This window comes from Lynx canadensis, chromosome D2 (genome assembly GCF_007474595.2).
Source record: "Lynx canadensis isolate LIC74 chromosome D2, mLynCan4.pri.v2, whole genome shotgun sequence".
Classification (NCBI taxonomy): Eukaryota; Metazoa; Chordata; class Mammalia; order Carnivora; family Felidae; genus Lynx; species Lynx canadensis.
This window is the reverse complement of record NC_044313.2, coordinates 62,748,610-62,767,056: the sequence shown is the minus strand read 5'-3', so window position 1 is coordinate 62,767,056 and position 18,447 is coordinate 62,748,610. Positions and strand designations below refer to the sequence as shown.

At 40.8% G+C, this 18,447-nt stretch overlaps 1 protein-coding gene across 2 annotated transcripts in view; it reads left to right on the top strand.

Annotated features, from left to right (window-relative positions):
- Nucleotides 1-565: 565 nt before the first annotated feature.
- The window catches only part of NRBF2 (nuclear receptor binding factor 2), a 43,968-nt gene continuing 26,086 nt past the window's right edge, over nucleotides 566-18,447 (top strand). The window contains exon 1 of one of the 2 annotated variants that reach the window (XM_030334483.2): nucleotides 566-779. In XM_030334483.2, coding sequence (XP_030190343.1) covers nucleotides 750-779 — 30 coding nt within the window. In that variant the 5' untranslated portion in view covers nucleotides 566-749. The remainder of the gene's footprint in view (nucleotides 780-18,447) is intronic. The other variant, XM_030334484.1, reaches the window with a different exon arrangement.

Here is an 18,447-nt window from a genome sequence, read left to right as displayed (position 1 = left end):
TTCTTTAACATTTATTTACTTTTGAGAGAGAGCAAGTGAGGGAGGGGCACCGAGAGGGGTACAGAGGATACAAAGCGGGCTCTGTGCTGACAGCAGAGAGCCCAAAGAGGGGCTCTGACTCACAGACCGCGAGATCATAACCTGAGCTGCAGCCGCAGGCTTAACGCACTGAGCCACACAGGCACCTCTCAAATCTGATTTTTGAAAAATATCAATCAGGTACACGAATAAAGGTGAGGACTGGAGAGCAAGAGAAGGCGTAGCAATCTGAGGGATTTGGGGGAAAAAATCATGCTGGAAGAAAACCTGAGAGGCCAAGAGCACAACTCAGCCATTTTACTCAAGTTTCAACAAGGCTGCCCATCCCCGCGTGACGTCAGAGAAGACGTCAAGCAGCTGAAGATACGCCTCTCGCGAGAAGAAAGATAGCCCGCGAGCGAGTGTACGCCAGTCCGGCCCCGCCTTCCCTGAGCCCCACCCACTCCCCGGTCCTCACTCCCACCTTGAACCAGCCACGTGTGACGCCATGACGCATGCGTGGCCGCGGCGCGGGGGGCGGGCCCGCGGCGCGCCACCGGAGGAGGAAGTGGTGAGGTTGTTGCTCCCTCTGCGCCCACTGCTGGCTCCCGGGGCGCGGAGAGGGGCAGCTGCCGCCGCCGCCGCTCCGTCGCCCTGCTTACTACTGTTTCCCTCCATGTGCTCCGGCGCCGTCGCTCCCCTTCCTCAGGCCGCCGTTTACCCCGGGGTCTATGGAAGTAATGGAAGGACCCCTCAATCTGGTGAGTAGTCCGCTGAGGGTCGTGTCCGCCCTCGGGAGCCTTTGCTTCAGGAGTCCTGTCGCGCCTCCAGCGTGCTGCTGACCCTAGAGGCTAGGAGGCGGGTTTGGCGGGGGGTGGTCCTGAGGGGTGGAGGAGGGGGGCAGGCGTGGTCCCACATCGGCTACGCCAAAGGCGCCCCAGACCTTGCTCCCTCTGGCATCCCCGGGAAGCTATCACGTCTCATTTCCCGGCTCCCCGAAGCGTACCCTGCTGCAGTGCAGTGAGTGAGGGGCTTCCACCAGCCGGGAAAGCCACCTACTCTTCAGGCTAGAGGAAATGCTTCCACGCGCCACGTAACCACCTCTCTGCAGCCTGGAGGGGCACTGAAGCCGGCCAGCGCAGCAGTGGTGTGAATACTGGTTTTAACTTATAATACGTAGGGTCTGAAGTCTCAGCTTCATTACGGTGGAGAGTTGGAGTAATACCCCCTCTCACCCCCTTCTCTTCCTCCACCCATTCATTTCTCGCCTACATTCAGATGCGTAACTGAGGATCACCCTTCTCGAATAAGTTGGAGACAGCTGGAAGAAAACAGGGCCGTCCCTGATTTTAGCTCTGTTTCATCACTTTAGGCATCGTGAAAATACGGTAGATGTTTGCCCCTTCAGAAAAAGCGCTCATAGGCCATTTACTTATTACTGTAGGCTTTTCTGATGATCTCATTAAAACAGAAACGAGAAGCACGAGTTCTTTTCTGACTGACCACTGCATCTTTTGGTTTCCTAGAGGGTACCTATTTTGGTTACTTAAGATTCCTTAAGGTTGTAGCCAGACAGGAGGAACTTGTACAGGCACAGGTTTGCATGCCGTTCACTTGCGCTGGTGGGCGATGTTGGCATTGGGGAAAGGGGTGTGTGGAGAATTCGTTTCTCAGGTTGGAACTCTGAATCCTAGTGTCGTGAAAGACCCCCGGCTTCATTTAAACCATTCTATAGAGAAGCAATGGAGCACGGTGGCTTAAGACAATAGATTCTGGAGCTCTACCGCTTCGGTATCAGTTCTGGCTTTGACACTTAATAGCTGTGTGACCTTGGGTACATTTGTTGACCTCACCCTCTTTCCTGGTTTGTTGTGAGGATTAAAGGAGTAAATAGGTGTAAACAGTACCTTGTCCCTAGTACAGTGTAAGAGTTAGCTATTATAGTAATCAGACCATAAGCTCTTAATTTAAAATCTCATTTGTAAAATGAGGTTTGGATTTGCTGAGCTTGAAAAGTCTAAGATTCTAGGACCTAAAGCTGTTTTTCCCAAATGACTGGTGCCAGGTTAGCTGCTCTGAGAAGCGCCTCCTAGTTTTAAGTTAAGCCCACCCCCACTGGTAAGAGTTTGTTTACACTTAAAAAGAATTGGACTAGATTTGTGAGTTTTTAAAAAACCAGGGACCATCTTGCACTTTTGTTTTTAAGGTCACATATAGTTTACAGTGAAATAGAATGGGTGGCTCAATACTGAAACTTCACAGGAATATTATTAGAAATAACCAGCAGTTTACAGAGTGCTTCAAAGTTCAAGTGTCCTTGCAAATGACCATTGGTTCAGTTCCAGTTAGCTTCACTTATTTGGCCAGAGGCTGCAGTATATACTGAGCCAAGTGCCCCACTAGTGTATGGTAGCTTGTGAGAAGACGGCAGCTGAGTGACAGTTGTAGATGGGGCAGCAGAATCACCAGTTTAGGAAAAATTAGTTAAATGGTGACAATAGTTATTTTTATAGAGGAGAATTTGGGAAAGAGCCTCGTTAAGCAGGCTAGGATAAAATGTATGTGGACAAGTATCAGAAATTGGCATCGAACTCTGAAACCATTTGAGATTTGAAAGATCTGAGTTGTAGCCGAGCCGTTAGAAGAGAACAGTTGAACAGAGATTAACATTTAACTTGAATGATTGGAATTGTACTTGTAAATAAGTACAGTGGCAGGCCTCGGAATTTGTCACTCAGTTTTAAAAGACTGTTTTTGTTTGTTTTTGTTTTTGAAGGTGATCACTTTTTTATGTCAGTTAAACAACTAGTATCAAGTTGACTGAACCTGAGAAATAGTTCTCAATACTAGGATTTAATGAGTACCTTTGAAAATCCCAGTAGTTTATACAGGCTTTTTCTAATGACATTATAGTGTAGTCCAGATTTGTTGTATAAGGACTTATTACAGTACCTAGATTTATAAATATGTGTTCTCAGAGCATCCTTGGAATTAGGAAGAACTGCTTCCAGTTCTACAGAGAAATAAGCCTAGACTGAGAGAAATTAAGTAATGACTTAGATCAGTGGGTCACAACTTATTTTAGTATCATGACCTTTTCTAGCAGTACTTCTGAATTAATGTACAGTACTCACCATTTTCATTTCAATATGTTCCTTATTTATATTGAACTGTGGATTCTGTGTCATTTAGTGTCTCTGCTTTAGTGTTGATTCTCTTGTGTTAGGTTTGGAGTAAAGGCCATATAGGCTTAACTGCTGGTAGTAGATTTTTAAGATACAGAAAAGACTGGTTCAACTTAGTCATTTTTTAAATTTATTTTTTAAATGTTTATTTTTGAGGGGGGCGAGGGGCAGAGAGAGAGACAGGATCCGAAGCAGGCTCTGTGCTGACAGCAGAGAGCCAGTTGCAGGGCTTAAACTCACGAACTGTGAGATCATGACCTAAGCCACCCAGGTGCCCCCAAAATAGTCATTTTACTATGTAATACAGACATTGTATTCTAGTTCTCTTGTTTTTGAAGTTGGACAAACGAAAAATAAACTAAATCATATTTCCATTGTTGGGGGGAATAGCTAGTCTTTGGACTGAATAAGTTTTGTTTCATCAGTTTTTTATTTCTTTTTGTGAATTTTTAATATGGAACAATTGTAACTTGTAAAGTTACTTGGTGTATATTTAGGCCTTTCTTTCCATTTAATTTTGGCAAAGGGGTGCTGTGCTGGTAGCAAATGTCAAAACTTGTGTGACATAATTTGTAGTTCTTTAATTTGTTTACTGCCTATTTGGGAAGTGATGTCAGACTAATTTACACATGACTGTTGCTCATGCTTTGCTTACCTACTCTGCAGACTCTGAGAACAGGGTCCATGTGACTGTGGCCACAGTTGTATGTTTTTGGCCGTATTAAGGGTGGTGAGAATGTTTGTTGAGTAACTGAGCTTCTCTCTAGAGTGGTCAGTTCTCATCTAAGACAAGGAATCCAATACCGTGTTTCAAAGAATGGCCTTTTACATACCTGAATTCTTTGTAATTATCATATCTTCATTATGTTGCAGTAAATCTTTAAGGTAAAAGTGAGGCTGTTTTGAACCACTTCCTTGTTGCCCTGAAAAATTTCAAGGGAAGTTCATCCTGTCACAAGTTAGGTGGGGTTCAATGGAAGGACTGGGGAAAGGTGGTAGAGCACTAAGACTTACCCAACAATTACTAAGTGCTGGGATTGGCATCAGGCACTTTATATATACACTTGACCCTTTTTAAAAAATATTTATTTTTGAGAGAGCACAAGTGGGGGAGGGGCAGGAGAGGGGGACAGGATTCGAAGCTAGCTCTGTGCTGACAGGCTGACAGCAGTGGGCCCAATGTGGGGCCGGAACTCAAGAACCACCAAATCATGACAAATGAGAACATAATTTAAATATGCCTCCATTGTATTACCAGTATTTACATAAATTTAAATATTTGTTTCCATGACCCTAACAGTCTTTATTTATTAAATGTTTCACATTTTTATTTAAATTCCAGTATCACATAATAATAGTTTCAGGGGTAGAATTTAGTGATATCACTTACATATAACACCTAGCGCTCAATCACAAGTACCTTCCATAATACCTGGCACCCATTTCGCCCATCCCCCTCCCACCTCCCTTTCAGCAACCCTCAATTTGTTCTCTATAGTTAAGAGTCTCTTTTATGGTTTGGTTTCTTTCTTTTCTTTTCTTTTTTTTCTTTTCTTTCTTTTCATTTCTTTTCTTTTCTTTTCTTTTCTTCTCTTTTCTTTCTTTTCTTTCTTTCTTTCTTTCCACTATGTTCATGTGTTTTGTTTCTTAAATTCCACATATGAGTGAAATCATATGGTATTTGCTTTTTCTCTGGCTTCTTTCACTTAGCATAATACATTCTAGCTCCTTCCACATCGACGAGATTTCATTCCTTTTGATGGCTGGGTAATATATATACACGATATTCCAGTGTGTGTGTGTGTGTGTGTGTGTGTGTGTGTGTGTGTGTGTGTGTGTATACATACATACACATATACACCACATCTTCTTTACCCATCAGTCGGTGGATATTTGGGTTCTTTCCATAATTTGGCTGTTGTCAGTTTGCATTCCCACCACCAGTGTAAGAGGGTTCTCTTTTCTTCACATCCTCACAAACATCTGTTGTTTCCTGTATTGTTAATTTTAGTCATTCTGACAGGTGTGGCCTGATACTCATTATAGTTTTGATTTGTATTTTCCTGGTTATTGATATTGAGCATCTTTTCATGTTTCTGTTAGTCATCTGTATGTCTTTGGGAAAATGTCTATTCATGTCATCTGCCTATTTCTTAAAACTGGATTATTTGTTTTTTAGGTATTGAGTTTTATAAGTTCTTTATATATTTTGGATATTAACCCTTTATCGAATATGTCATTTGCAAATATCTTCTCCCAATTGCAGAGGTTGCCTTTTAGTTTTGTGATTGTTTCCTTCCCTGGGCAGAAGCTTTTATTCTTGAAGTCACAATAGTGCATTTTTGCTTTTCTCTTGCTTCTGGAGATGTATTTAGTAAGAAGTTGCTATGGTAGAATGTCAAAGAGATTCTTGCCTGGTTCTCTGGATTTTCACTATCTCTTGTCTCACATTTAGGTCTTTCATCCATCTTGGTTTTATTTATTTTAAATTTAATCTTTTAATGTTTAGTTTGAGCGAGTGAGTGTGTAGAGAGAGAGAGAGATAGAGCATGGGGGGGGGGGGAGAGAAGGAGACACAGATCTGAAGCAGGCTCCAGGCTCTGAGCTGTCAGTACAGAGCCTGACATGGGGCTTGAACTCATGAACCACGAGATCATGACCTGAGTTGAAGTCGGATGCTTAACCAACTGAACCATGCAGGTGCCCTGATTATTTTTTTATTTTTTTAAGTAGGCTCCATGCCCAGCACGAAGTCCCACGTGAATTCTGCCCCTGATCGAGACCTGAGCTGAGATCAGGAGTTGGACCCTTGGGGCGCCTGGGTGGCTCAGTCAGTTGAGCATCTGACTTCAGCTCAGTTCATGATCTCACAGTTTGAGTTTGAGCCCTGTGTTGTGCTTTGCACTGGACAGAGATTCTCTCTCTCCTCTCCCTCTCCCTCTCCCCCCATTGTGCATGCATGCACTATCAACAATAGCCAAAGTATGGAAAGAGCCCAAATGTCCATTGATGGATGAATGGATAAAGAAGATGTGGTATATATATACAATGGAGTATTACTCGGCAATCAAAAAGAATGAAATCTTGCCATTTGCAACTACATGGATGGAACTGGAGGGTATTATGCTAAGTGAAATTAGAGAGAGACAAAAATCACATGACTTCACTATATCAGGACTTTAAGAGACAAAACAGATGAACATAAGGGAAGGGAGACAAAAAATAATATAAACAGGGAGGGGGACAAAACAGAAGAGACTCATAAATATGGAGAACAAACTGAGAACAAACTGGAGGGGTTGTGGGAGGGGGAATGGGCTAAATGGGTAAGGGGCACTAAGGAATCTCCTCCTGAAATCATTGTTGCACTATATGCTAATTTGGATGTAAATTTTAAAAAAATAAAAAAATTAAAAAAAACCCAACAGTAGGAATTTAGAATAAAAGTAATATAGCATAAACAATAAACATTAAAAATAAACTTAAAAAAAAGAGTTGGACACTTAACTGGCTGAGCCACCCAGCCAACCCTCATCCATTTTGAATTTATTTTTGTGTATGATGAAAGAAAGTGGTTCACTTTTCCTCATGTTGTTTCAGTTTTCCCAGCTCCCCAAAGACCTTTACTAATAGTCTACTGTTGACTGGAAGTCTTACCAATAACATAAACAGTAACACGTATTTATATGTTATACATATATGTATTGTATTAACAATAAACTAGAGAAAAGAAAATACTAAAGTCATAAGGAAAATACTTTATAGTACTGCACTGTAGTTATTGAAAAAAATCCATATATAAGTGGACCATGCAGTTCAAATCCATGTTGTTCAAGGGTCACCTGTGTTATTTATCTTCTTAGTAGCTGTTATTTCCCCATTTTACTGATGAAGACCATTGACATGCAGAATAAGTGGTGACAGTGGATTTGAAAGCAAGGTTCTCATTAAATATTGGTCTTACTATTAGATCAGTGTTTGCCCATGTTTTGACTGGGATCCACAATTAGAGATTCTTACATAATGATCAGTACACACATACATATGTATATACTATATAGAGCTGTCACATTATGCATATGTCTCTTGGGATTGTGTAAAATGCAAGGGCCCTCATAAATTTCACCCAAAAACAAAAAAAGCTGAACTGAAACATTATGATGCCATAAATGTACGTCTGTGTGTATATGCACATATGTAGAGTATGTATATATATATTTATAATACTGTGTATCATGCACTCTAATATTTACTAAGATTTTTTAAAATGCTGGTTTTGGGACGCCTGGGTGGCTCATTCGGTTAAGCGTCTGACTTTGACTCAGGTCATGATCTCACTGTTCCTGAGTTCCAGACCTGCATCGGGCTCTGGGCTGACAGCTCTGAGCCTGGAGCCTGCCTCGGATTCTGTGTCTCCCTCTCTCTCTGCCCCTCCCCTGCTTGTGCTCTGTCTCTGTCTCTCAAAACAAATAATGTTTAAAAAACAAAATTTTTTTTTAATGATGGTTTTGACCCACTAAATTGATTTCAGAACTCATTGGTGGATTGTATCCTGTAATTTGCCTTCACAGCAGATGGCGGCAGTTCTGAAAAAAAGCAACTGAAAATGAGGTAGAAAAAAAGATGCAGCAGAGCTGCATGTGGGAGAAGTTGATCCTTAGACTTAAAATCACAAATAGGTCTTGGCCTTCTCTAACACTTGAGCAGTTATCTTAAGTGTGATTGCATTATATTAGTTTGACCGAGGTCAATTCAGTACTTACTCTTAGGAGATACTACTTGCCTGTAGGAGACTTACAGTGAATTGATGGTGGAAGGGAGAGTGAATGCGACTTCTCCGTTGCTCTCTATTGAAGACCCTACCACAAGGTTCAAGAGTACATTATATTTTCCTCTGCCTTTTTGATATTGTGTTTGGTATGGTGTTCCTTTTCTTGTCATCTTTACATACACAGCTTTCCCCAGGGACACGGAAATAATTAAATGGAAAGTAATAGAAAGTAACACTGTTTCCTTTGGGGAAAAAAGACTATTTAATCTGTATTTAAAGAAAATTTTTTTGAAGTTTATTCATTTTTGAGAGAGAGAGAGAGTGAGCAGGAGAGGGGCAGAGAGAGAGAGGGATACATAGAATCAGAAGCTCCAGGCTCCCATCTGTCAGCACAGAGCCAGACACGGACGGGACTCGAACTCATGGGGCTCCAACTCATGGGGCTGGAGCTCACGAACCGTGAGATCATGACCTGAGCTGAAGCCGGACGCTTAACGGACTGAGCCATTCAGGCACCCCAATCTTTTTCTTTTTTTTAAAATTTTTTTTCAACGTTTATTTATTTTGGGACAGAGAGAGACAGAGCATGAACGGGGAGGGGCAGAGAGAGAGGGAGACACAGAATCGGAAACAGGCTCCAGGCTCCGAGCCATCAGCCCAGAGCCCGACGCGGGGCTCGAACTCACGGACCGCGAGATCGTGACCTGGCTGAAGTCGGACGCTTAACCGACTGCGCCACCCAGGCGCCCCACCCCAATCTTTTTCTGAAGCAGTTAGCATGTGGAAGTAGAAGGTACTTCTTGGTGGCTGCAGTCATTAAGTGATCTAGTTTTAGCTAGGATTTTCATTGGTTGCAGGTGATGAGAGCCACTTCAGATTAGTTTATGCCAAAAGGGATAATTTATTGAAAGGGTAATTGATTGGAATCCAAAGAAAGGTGCAGGAAGGGCAGGGCTACATTGCAGGTAGGTCTAAGAAAGTATGGGACCTGAGGCTTAAAGATGATCAGATTCTCCCTCTGCCACTTCAGGCTTGACTGCTTTATGTCTCTGCAGGCTTAGTTAATTCCTGAATGTCACAGTAGTTAGAACCACTTAAAACTTTCTTGACATAGTCTCTGTCCCTAAGTTTGAAAATGCAGTGGAATGAATTCTTTAGTGTCCAGGGGATGAGGTAATTAAGAATATGGCAGTTTCCACAAGAATCATATTGATTTCCTGGAAGAAGAGCAGTTCACAGAGACCAGTGGGATGTGTGTAAAGCGTTGGCTCTTCTGAGGAGGATTCAGCAAGGGAGGAATCTGTACAGGGCACACAGTAAGACATACTGTTTTACTTTTTATAAAGGTTTTAGACATTTTGTAGTAGCATGCTTTCATTTTTTTTTAAACTTAAAAAAAAATTTAAGTTTATTTGAGAGAGAGAGAGAGAGAGAGAGGGAGAGAGTATCCCAAGTAGGCTCCACACTGTCAGTGCAGAGCCCCATGCAGGGCTCCAATTCACAGACTGTGAGATCATGACCTGAGCCGAAACTAAGTCCGAATGCTTAACTGACTGAACCACCCAGGTGCCCCTCGTGTTTTCATTTTTAATTGAGAGGGAGTAGGAAAATTCTGATTAAAATGTCCTAGAGATTGGGTGGATGAAATAGTGAATGAAGTAAATGCATCAAAGACCAACTCTTTTTCTGTATATATGTATATCCATATATATAGTTATTTTAAATTTTGATGCAGAATTTGATTCTGATATTTTTCTGAAATATAGTAATGTTCTGTCAGCATTTTCCAGTCTTTGGTTTTGTTACCAACTTTTATTTTTATTTTTTCTTTTTTTAATGTTTGTTTTTAAGAGAGAGAGGGGCGGAGACAGTGTATGAGTGAGGGAGGGGCAGAGACAGAGGGAGACACAAAATCCAAAGCAGGCTCCAGGCTCTGAGCAGTCAGCACAGAGCCTGATGCGGGGCTCAAACTCATGAACCATAAGATCATGACCTGAGCTGAATCAGATGCATAACCATCTGAGCCACCCAGGCGCCCCTGTTACCAGCTGTAAACATGATTTCTTCCATTCTTCCCTGCAACTTACCATTCATTCCCTCGTCCAACTAACCAACAAATATTACGAGTAACTACCTTCTTGTCAGGTACTGTTCTGGACCTCAAGGACTTAACAGTGAATAGGACAAAGTCCCCAATTCTTACAGAACTTTCATCCCATGTCTCTAGTTTTCTTTTCATCTATTGTATCCTCTGTCTGTATTTTCTTTAACATCTTAAGCATAGTTGCTTTGAGTTCCATGCTGTTAATTTCAACATGGATTATCTCTGGATCTGTTTTCATTGTCTTTGTCTTTATTATCAATCACTTTTTCCTACTTCACATGCTTAGTAAGGTTATTTTAACATTTCATGCATTGTGGATGATATGTTGTAGAGACTGAAGTTAGCATCTTCCTCTAAAGAGTGTTTTGTTCTGGTTGGCGGTTAAAATACTGGCAGATCACCGTGATCCATCTAAACTTGGTTTTAGGCTTTATTAGGGTGGGTCTATTTTAGTTTTACCCATAATGCCTAGAGTGTGATTCTTACTCCTGGGGCTGACCTTTCTGGGTTCTCAACTGAAAGTCTCCGGTGTTCACCAGCATCCCTATACTCTTCAGGTCTAAACTACAGCCTGTCTTTCCAACATCGTGTAGCTTGTGAAATGTCTGCTTAGAGTGTCTGCTAGGCCTTCTGGAATTATAACCTGGTGCATGTGCAGCTTAGATGTTGGCTACAGACCTGAAAGGACTTTTGTATGCATATTTTTAGGTTGTCGTCTTCAGTGTAATTCTTTCCAATCCTGGACCCTCCTCAAATTCCAACCTTTTTGCTCTACTCTTCATTTCTTTTCCCCAAGTAGATACCACCTTCTGCTTGGGTTTTGTTTTTCTGCACTGCATTTTGGAAAGTGCTCTCAGAAAGAAAGCCTCACCTTGCACTTTTTCCTTTTCTTAAAGTTGTAGCCTTCTGTTATTTTTTGTTCAGTGTAAAATGTTGTTTTTGTATATTGTATCCAGCTTTGTAATTGTCTACAGCTGGAGGGTAAGACAATGCTTAGCTTGCTCATCTCCATGAGAATTCAAGAGGTTCTCAAAGCAAAATTACATCAGTTTATTAATAAACTCTAAATGCCAGAAAGTACTTAAATATGAGATTATAGTATCATGAAATCTAATACTCAGTGATAGGGTATCACAGTCTTACGAGGATTGGCCAGTCACTGCTTTCCCTATTTAAACATTATCTATTTCTAGGGGCATCTGGCTGGCTCAGTCAGTAGAGCACACAACTCTTGATCTTGAGATTGTGAGTTCAAGCCCTATGTTGGGAATAGAGCTTACTTTAAAAAAAAAAAAAAGATTTATTTCTAAATAGAATTTGAGGCAGCTTACAATAAAAGACAAAGATGCCATACTATTAGTATATGAGATATGAGTTATACAGCAACTTATTCCAAAATTTAGGAGCTTAAAACAGCACACATTTGTTTTCTCATAGGTTCTGTGAGGCAGGAATAACCATATGGCTTAGCTGGGTCCTGCTTCAGGATTTCTCATAAGACTGCCATCAAGGTGTCATCTGGGGCTGTGGTCCCATTTGAAGGCTCCACTGGGGCAGGAGCTGCTTCCAAGCTCACTCACATGGCTGATGGTAGAATTCAGTTCCTTGAGGACTTTTGAATCAGCTTTTGGATTCAGTTCCTTGCTGGCTGTTGGCAGACTACCCTCAGTTCCTTCCCTGAGAGCTTTTTGGTAGGGCAGCCTGCAACATGACCCTTGGCTTTATTAAAGTGAGTAAGGGAGGGTCACCTGGGTGTCTCAGTACCCTAAGCCTCCTGACTCTTGATCTCCTCTCAGGTTATGATCTCAAGGTTCCTGAGATTGAGCCCCTTGTCAGCTCTGTGCTGACAGGTGTGGAGACTGCTTGGGATTCCCTCCCTCCCTCCCTCCCTCCCTCCCTCCCTCCCTCCCTCCCTCTCTTTCTCTCTCTCTGCCCCTCCCACCTCTCCCCAGCTCTCTTTCTCTATCAAATCAACATTTTAAAAAAGTGAGCAAGGGGGGAGTGAATGCTACCAAGATGGAAGCCAGTGTCTTTTGTAACCTAATCAGAGAAGCAACATCCCCTCCCCTTTGCTGTATTCTATTCCTTAGATGCAGGTCACTAGGTTTAGTGCACATTAGAGGGGAAGAGATTACATACGGGTATGAATACCGGAAGGCAGGGGTCATTGGGAGCTATGATATAGCTATGATATAACTGCTTACCAACAGTTGTTGATAAAGAAGTAAAGAAAATAAGAAAATCAACAAAGAATATCAAGAAAATATAATTTTGTGGAACAGCAAACTAATAAGCTGCACAGCAAAGGGAATCATTAACAAAATGAAAAGTGAAAAGGCAACCTGCTGAATGGGAGAAAATATTTGCAAATCATGCATATGATAAGGGGTTAGTGTCCAACAAAATACATAAAGAATTCATACAACTCAATAGCAAAAAGAACAAACAGTCCAATTAAAAAATGGACAGAGAATCTGAAAAGACATTTTTCCAAAGGAGACATCCACATGGCTAACTGGTACGTGAAGAGATCCTTAATAATCACTGATCATCAGGGGAATGCATATCAAAGCCACATGAGATACCATCTCACCAATGTTAGTGTTTATTTTTGAAAGGGGGAGGAGGGGCAGAGAGAGAGGGAGACATAGAATCCAAAGCAGGCTTCCACGTTCTGAGCTGTCAGCACAGAGCCTGATGTGGGCTCACAAACTCACAAACAGATCATGACCTGAGCCGAAGTCGGATGCCTAACTGACTGAGCCACCCAGGCACCCCTCATCTCACCCATGTTAGAATGGCTAGTATCAAGAAGACTAGAAATAGCAAGTGTTGGCTGGGATGTGGAGAAAAGAGAACCCTTGTGCACTATTGGTGGGAATGCAAATTGGTGCAGGCACTATGAAAAACAGTATGGAGGTTCCTCAAAAAATGAAAAATAGAGACATCATGGGGCACCTGGGTGGCTCAGTCAGTTAAGTGTCCAACTTCAGCTCAGGTCATGATCTTGTGGTTTGTGAGTTCAAGCCCCACATCAGGCTCTGTGCTGACGGCTCAGAGTCTCGAGCCTGCTTTGGATTCTGTGTCTCCCTCTCTCTGCCCCTCCCCTGCTTGTGCTCTCACTCTCTCTCAAAAATGAGTAAACAGTAAAAAATTAAAAAAAAAAGAAAAGAAAAATAGAGATACATATGATCCAGCAGTTCCACTTCTGGGTATTTGAAGAACACAAAAACACTAACTTGAAAAGATATACAGACTATTGGTAACAACCAAGATATGAAAATAAGTGCCCGTTGATGGATGAATGGATAAAGATGTGGTATTTATATAATGAATATTATTTAGCCACAAAAAAACCCAGAGTCTTTCCACTTATGAAACATAAATGGAGATAAAGGGCATTATGCTATTTGAAAAAGTCAGAGAAAGACAAATTTAAGTGATTTCACTTACAGATGGAACTTAAAAGGCAAAACAAAACAAAAACCCAAACTCATAGATAGATTGGTAGTTGCCACGGTGACTAAGGTTAAAATGGATGAAGGAGGCCAGAAGGTACAAACTTGCAGTTATGAATAAGTCCTGGGATGCAATATATAACATGGTGACTATAGTTAATAATACTGAATTACATATTTGAAAGTTGCTAAGACAGTAGACCTTAAAAGTCTTGAGCAGAAGAAAAATTTTTTTTGTAACAGTGTATGGTGTATGATGTTAAAAGACTTACTGTGGTAATTGTTTTGCAATATATACAAATATCAAATCATGTACACCTGAAACTAAATAAATGTTTTGTATGTCAACTATACCAGAGTTAAAAAATATATATATCCAAAGGACACAGCTACTAATGATTAGTTAACTGTGACCTATTAGAATGATAAAAGATAATTAGGACAGAAAAGAAAACACCATTTTTTTTTTATTTTTAAGTATAGTTGATATAGTGTTATATATTAGTATCAGGTGTACAACATAGTGTTTTGACAGTTGTATACATTACTCAGTGCTCACCATAATTAGTCACCATCTGTCACCATACAATGTTATTAGACTATTATAGACTTTATACCCTATGCTGCACTTTTCATCTCTGTGACTTATAAGTGGAAGTTTTTATTTCTTAGTCCTCTTTACTTCATCTGTCAACCCACCCTCTTCCCTGTATTTATGAGTCTGTTTCTGTTTTGTTTGTTAGTTTAGAAAACACTGATTTTTATGAAAGATTTATACATTTTTATAAGAAATCCAGAGGGTTAAAACAGACAAAAAATTGAGCTCATTTATTTACCAGCTAGGGAGATGAAAATGAGTTAATGGAGTTGAAGCTCTTGAAGAGTGTTACATTGCCTTTTCTGTCTAACAGTTTCCTGGTCAATGTTGATACTTTAAGAAAAAAAAAAGCTTAATTTGGTCAGTACTCAAAATAGATGCATTCTTAAACATTAAATTGAATTGTTAGTGAAACCACTCAAAGACCTGGAGTGTCTTTTATCCTTTCTGAATGAATATGAAATATTAAGATAAAGCCTTTTCCATAAATCTTACTGTATCTTGAAATACTTGGCAAAAGAAAAACGTGTTAACAGAATTAAAATATATCAGTGCCCAGGGGCACCTGGGTGGCTCAGTCAGTTGAGCATTAGACTCTTGATATCGGCTTGGGTCATGATCCCACAGTCATGGTGGGATGAGCCCCTTGTTGGGACCCACCCTCACTGTGGATCCCACGTAAGATTTTCTCTCTCTCCCTCTCCCTCCCTCTTCCCCCCCCTTAAAAAATTAAAGATATATATATATATATATATATATAGAGAGAGAGAGAGAGAGAGAGAGAGATCTACATAGATAGATATAGATATATATATCTATATGAGTGCCCAAACTGCTTTTAGAATCTCTCACCAACATTTTCCATTTCAGTTGCTTTTTGTTGCTGTTTTGAGTTACTGAAGAAACATAGTTATGGACTTAACATTTAATGGCTGTGATTCTACCAAGAACAGTATTTAAAGAGATCAGTTTTAAACTAGAGATTTGTTTTAAATGTTTGTTTATTTTTGAGGGAGAGAGACACAGAATCTGAAGCAGGCTCCAGGCTCTGAGCTTACCAGCACAGAGCCCAACATGTGGCTCGAACTCACGAACATGAGATCATGACCTGAGCCAAAGTTGGACGCTTAACCGACTGAGCCACCCAGGTGCCCCTAAATTAGAGATCTTTAAAATTTGTTTTAAAAATAAGAGGTATTGAAAATAATCATAAAAATAAGAAATATTACCAAGATAATTTTCCTATAGTATCTTCAGTTAGGGGAAAAAAACAAAACAATTTAGTCTAGTCTCCCCAACTATATATTGTGAACTTAATGGCAGGGATTGCCATGGCTTTTATTTGTCTTTTAACTAATTTTCACTGTACTCTCATTTTAGAGATGGGAAAACTCAGGCAGAAAGTTAAGAAAGCCAGTTTCATGTGTCTAATAAGTGTTCAAGCTAAGATTTGAATCTAGGCAGTCAAGCTCTGTACAGAGACTCTGCTTGCTGGGTGTGTAACAGGAGCTTAGTAGGAACTGTATTTTATTATTATTTTTTTTTGAAGTTTATTTATTTGGAGGGCAGGGAGGGGCAGAGAGAGAGGGAGAGAGAATCCCAGGTAGGCTTCTCTGTGCTGTCAGTGCGGATCCCACAAACCGGGAGATCATGACCTGAGGCGAAATTAAGAGCCTGCCGCTCAACTGACTGAGCCACCCTGGCACCCCTGCATTTTTTTTAAATAGGGAATTTGATTGCTGTGGTGCCAGATAACCTAGAGTAGGTGTGTATTTTTTTTTTTTTTTAATTTTTTTTTTCAACGTTTATTTATTTTTGGGACAGAGAGAGACAGAGCATGAATGGGGGAGGGGCAGAGAGAAAGGGAGACACAGAATCGGAAACAGGCTCCAGGCTCTGAGCCATCAGCCCAGAGCCCGACGCGGGGCTCGAACTCCCGGACCGCGAGATCGTGACCTGGCTGAAGTCGGATGCTTAACCGACTGCGCCACCCAGGCGCCCCAGGTGTGTATTTTTAAATGAGATGTAACTCTTGAATTGGCAGAGTGATCAGAGCTTGAACTTTACATGGGAAGGTTTTAGGGAAGTCAGGACAGGTATGAGATCCTATTCTCACCACTTGAGAACTTTTTGTATGTTTCTTTGGTATTTAATAATTTATTCTGTTATTATGGAGCTTGAAGTTTATTTAGGGAGTTGTACTTCATAGTACAACGTAGAAAGTGGTTAATATCATCAGAGGCATAGAAGAGGCAATCTCAGAGAGTATCTCTTCCTGCTTTGCAAAGGGTGTCCCAGAGCCAGCAGCTTCAGCTACATGTGGGTAGAATCTCAACCCCCTGTTATAGACCTACTGAATCAGAGTCTGCATTTTAACCAGATCCCCAGGTGATTTGTATTCCACTAAAACTTGAATAGCACCGATATAGTCCGTGTCTATCGTCTTACAGGTTCATCACCTGTAAACAGACCCTGAAGGATGAAATAATTTAGCTGGTTAGTGGGAGAGCCAAGACTTGTGCCCAGAGCCCTGGCTTCGTGGTAGGGCTGGGTCTGCACTTTGCCGTCCACAGTTAGGAGATACTTTGGAATTTCAGAGGTTTGTCTCTTATGTAGGGCTTCTTTCAAAGCTCAGAAAGGTTAAGGCACATGCAAATTCACCCCTTCCTTTGTGGGTTCCCCCCCACACACCTAGAACCTTGTTGATTGCCACTTGCTTTAACTATATTATCAGAACACATAGAGAAATCATGTTGATTATAACTTAGTTTTCTTCGTGTATATTCTCTTCCCAAAAGATCTGTGTCATTTCTAGGTACCAAAAGATACTCCTGTGTTCAGGACGTATTTTATGCTCAGTTAAAAGTATTTTAAGCCCCTAGCCATTTCTTTTACCCATCATTATTTTCAGGAATAAATTGAGACTTAGGGACAAAGCTTGTTTAGTTATTATTTGAAGAGTAAACAGCCTCTGAAACAGTTGAAATGGATGATCTTGCTTTTAAATAGTGTTGTCTTCCTGGCATAAATAGAAGGGAAAATGTAAACAAGCATGCATTGCTGATTTCTACTTTTGTCTTCACCTCTGTTTTACATTGAGTGTGATTTGCAAACATGCCCAGAATATTTCTACTCTGTTGCAAAAGTGATTCTCTGAAGTATTTTTATGAGACATCTGTGGCACAGTTTTTGAAAAGCATTCAAGATAAATCACTTTACACCTGACAGAACAGATTTGCTTTTTGCTTTCTTAAAAAATTGAGGTAAAGGGGCGCCTGGCTGGCTCAGTTGGAAGAGCATGCAGCTCTTGATCTATGGTCCCGAGTTCAAGCCCCACATTGAAGTTAAGGTTCCTAAAAAAAAAATAACAATAAATAAAGATTTAAAAATTGAGGTAATACACATAGCATAAAATTTATCCTTTCTCATTTTTTTTTTTTTAACGTTTATTTATTTTTGGGACAGAGAGAGACAGAGCATGAACGGGGGAGGGGCAGAGAGAGAGGGAGACGCAGAATTGGAAACAGGCTCCAGGCTCCGAGCCATCAGCCCAGAGCCTGACGCGGGGCTCGAACTCCCGGACCGCGAGATCGTGACCTGGCTGAAGTCGGACGCTTAACCGACTGCGCCACCCAGGCGCCCCTATCCTTTCTCATTTTTAAGTACACAGTTTAGTAGCAAGTATATTCATTTGTGCAACAGGTCCCCAGAACCTTTCACCTTGTAAAACTGAAACTCTCCACCTTAACTCACTTTTCTCTCCACCCCCTGGCAACCACCATTTCACTTTCTGTTTTTATGAGTTTTCATTACTTTAGATATCCATATAAGTGAGATCATATAGTATTTGTCTTTTTGTAACTGGCTTATTTATTTTAATTTTTTAAAACTTATTTTGTAGGGGGTGGGAGAATGTGAGCAGGGGAGGGGCAGAGAGTGGGAGAGAGAATCTCAAGAAGGCACCACTCTGTCAGCACAAGTTCAATGCAAGGCTTGTACTCCTAAACTGAGATCATGACCTGAGCCAAAATCAAGAGTGATGCTTAACCGACTGAGCCACCCGGGTGCCCCTTTTATATTTTATTGTTAACATAATGTCCTCAGAGTTCATGTTGTAGCATGCATCAGAATTTCCTTCTTTTTCAAGGTTTAATAATAATTCTATTATATATGTATGTATATACATATATAAATATATAGAGACATTTGGGTTGCTTCCACCTTTTTTTGACTGTTGTGATTGATGCTGCTATGAAGATGGGTGTACGATGCTTTTTACTTTTTTTAAAGCAGCGTTTCTAAATCACCTGTGA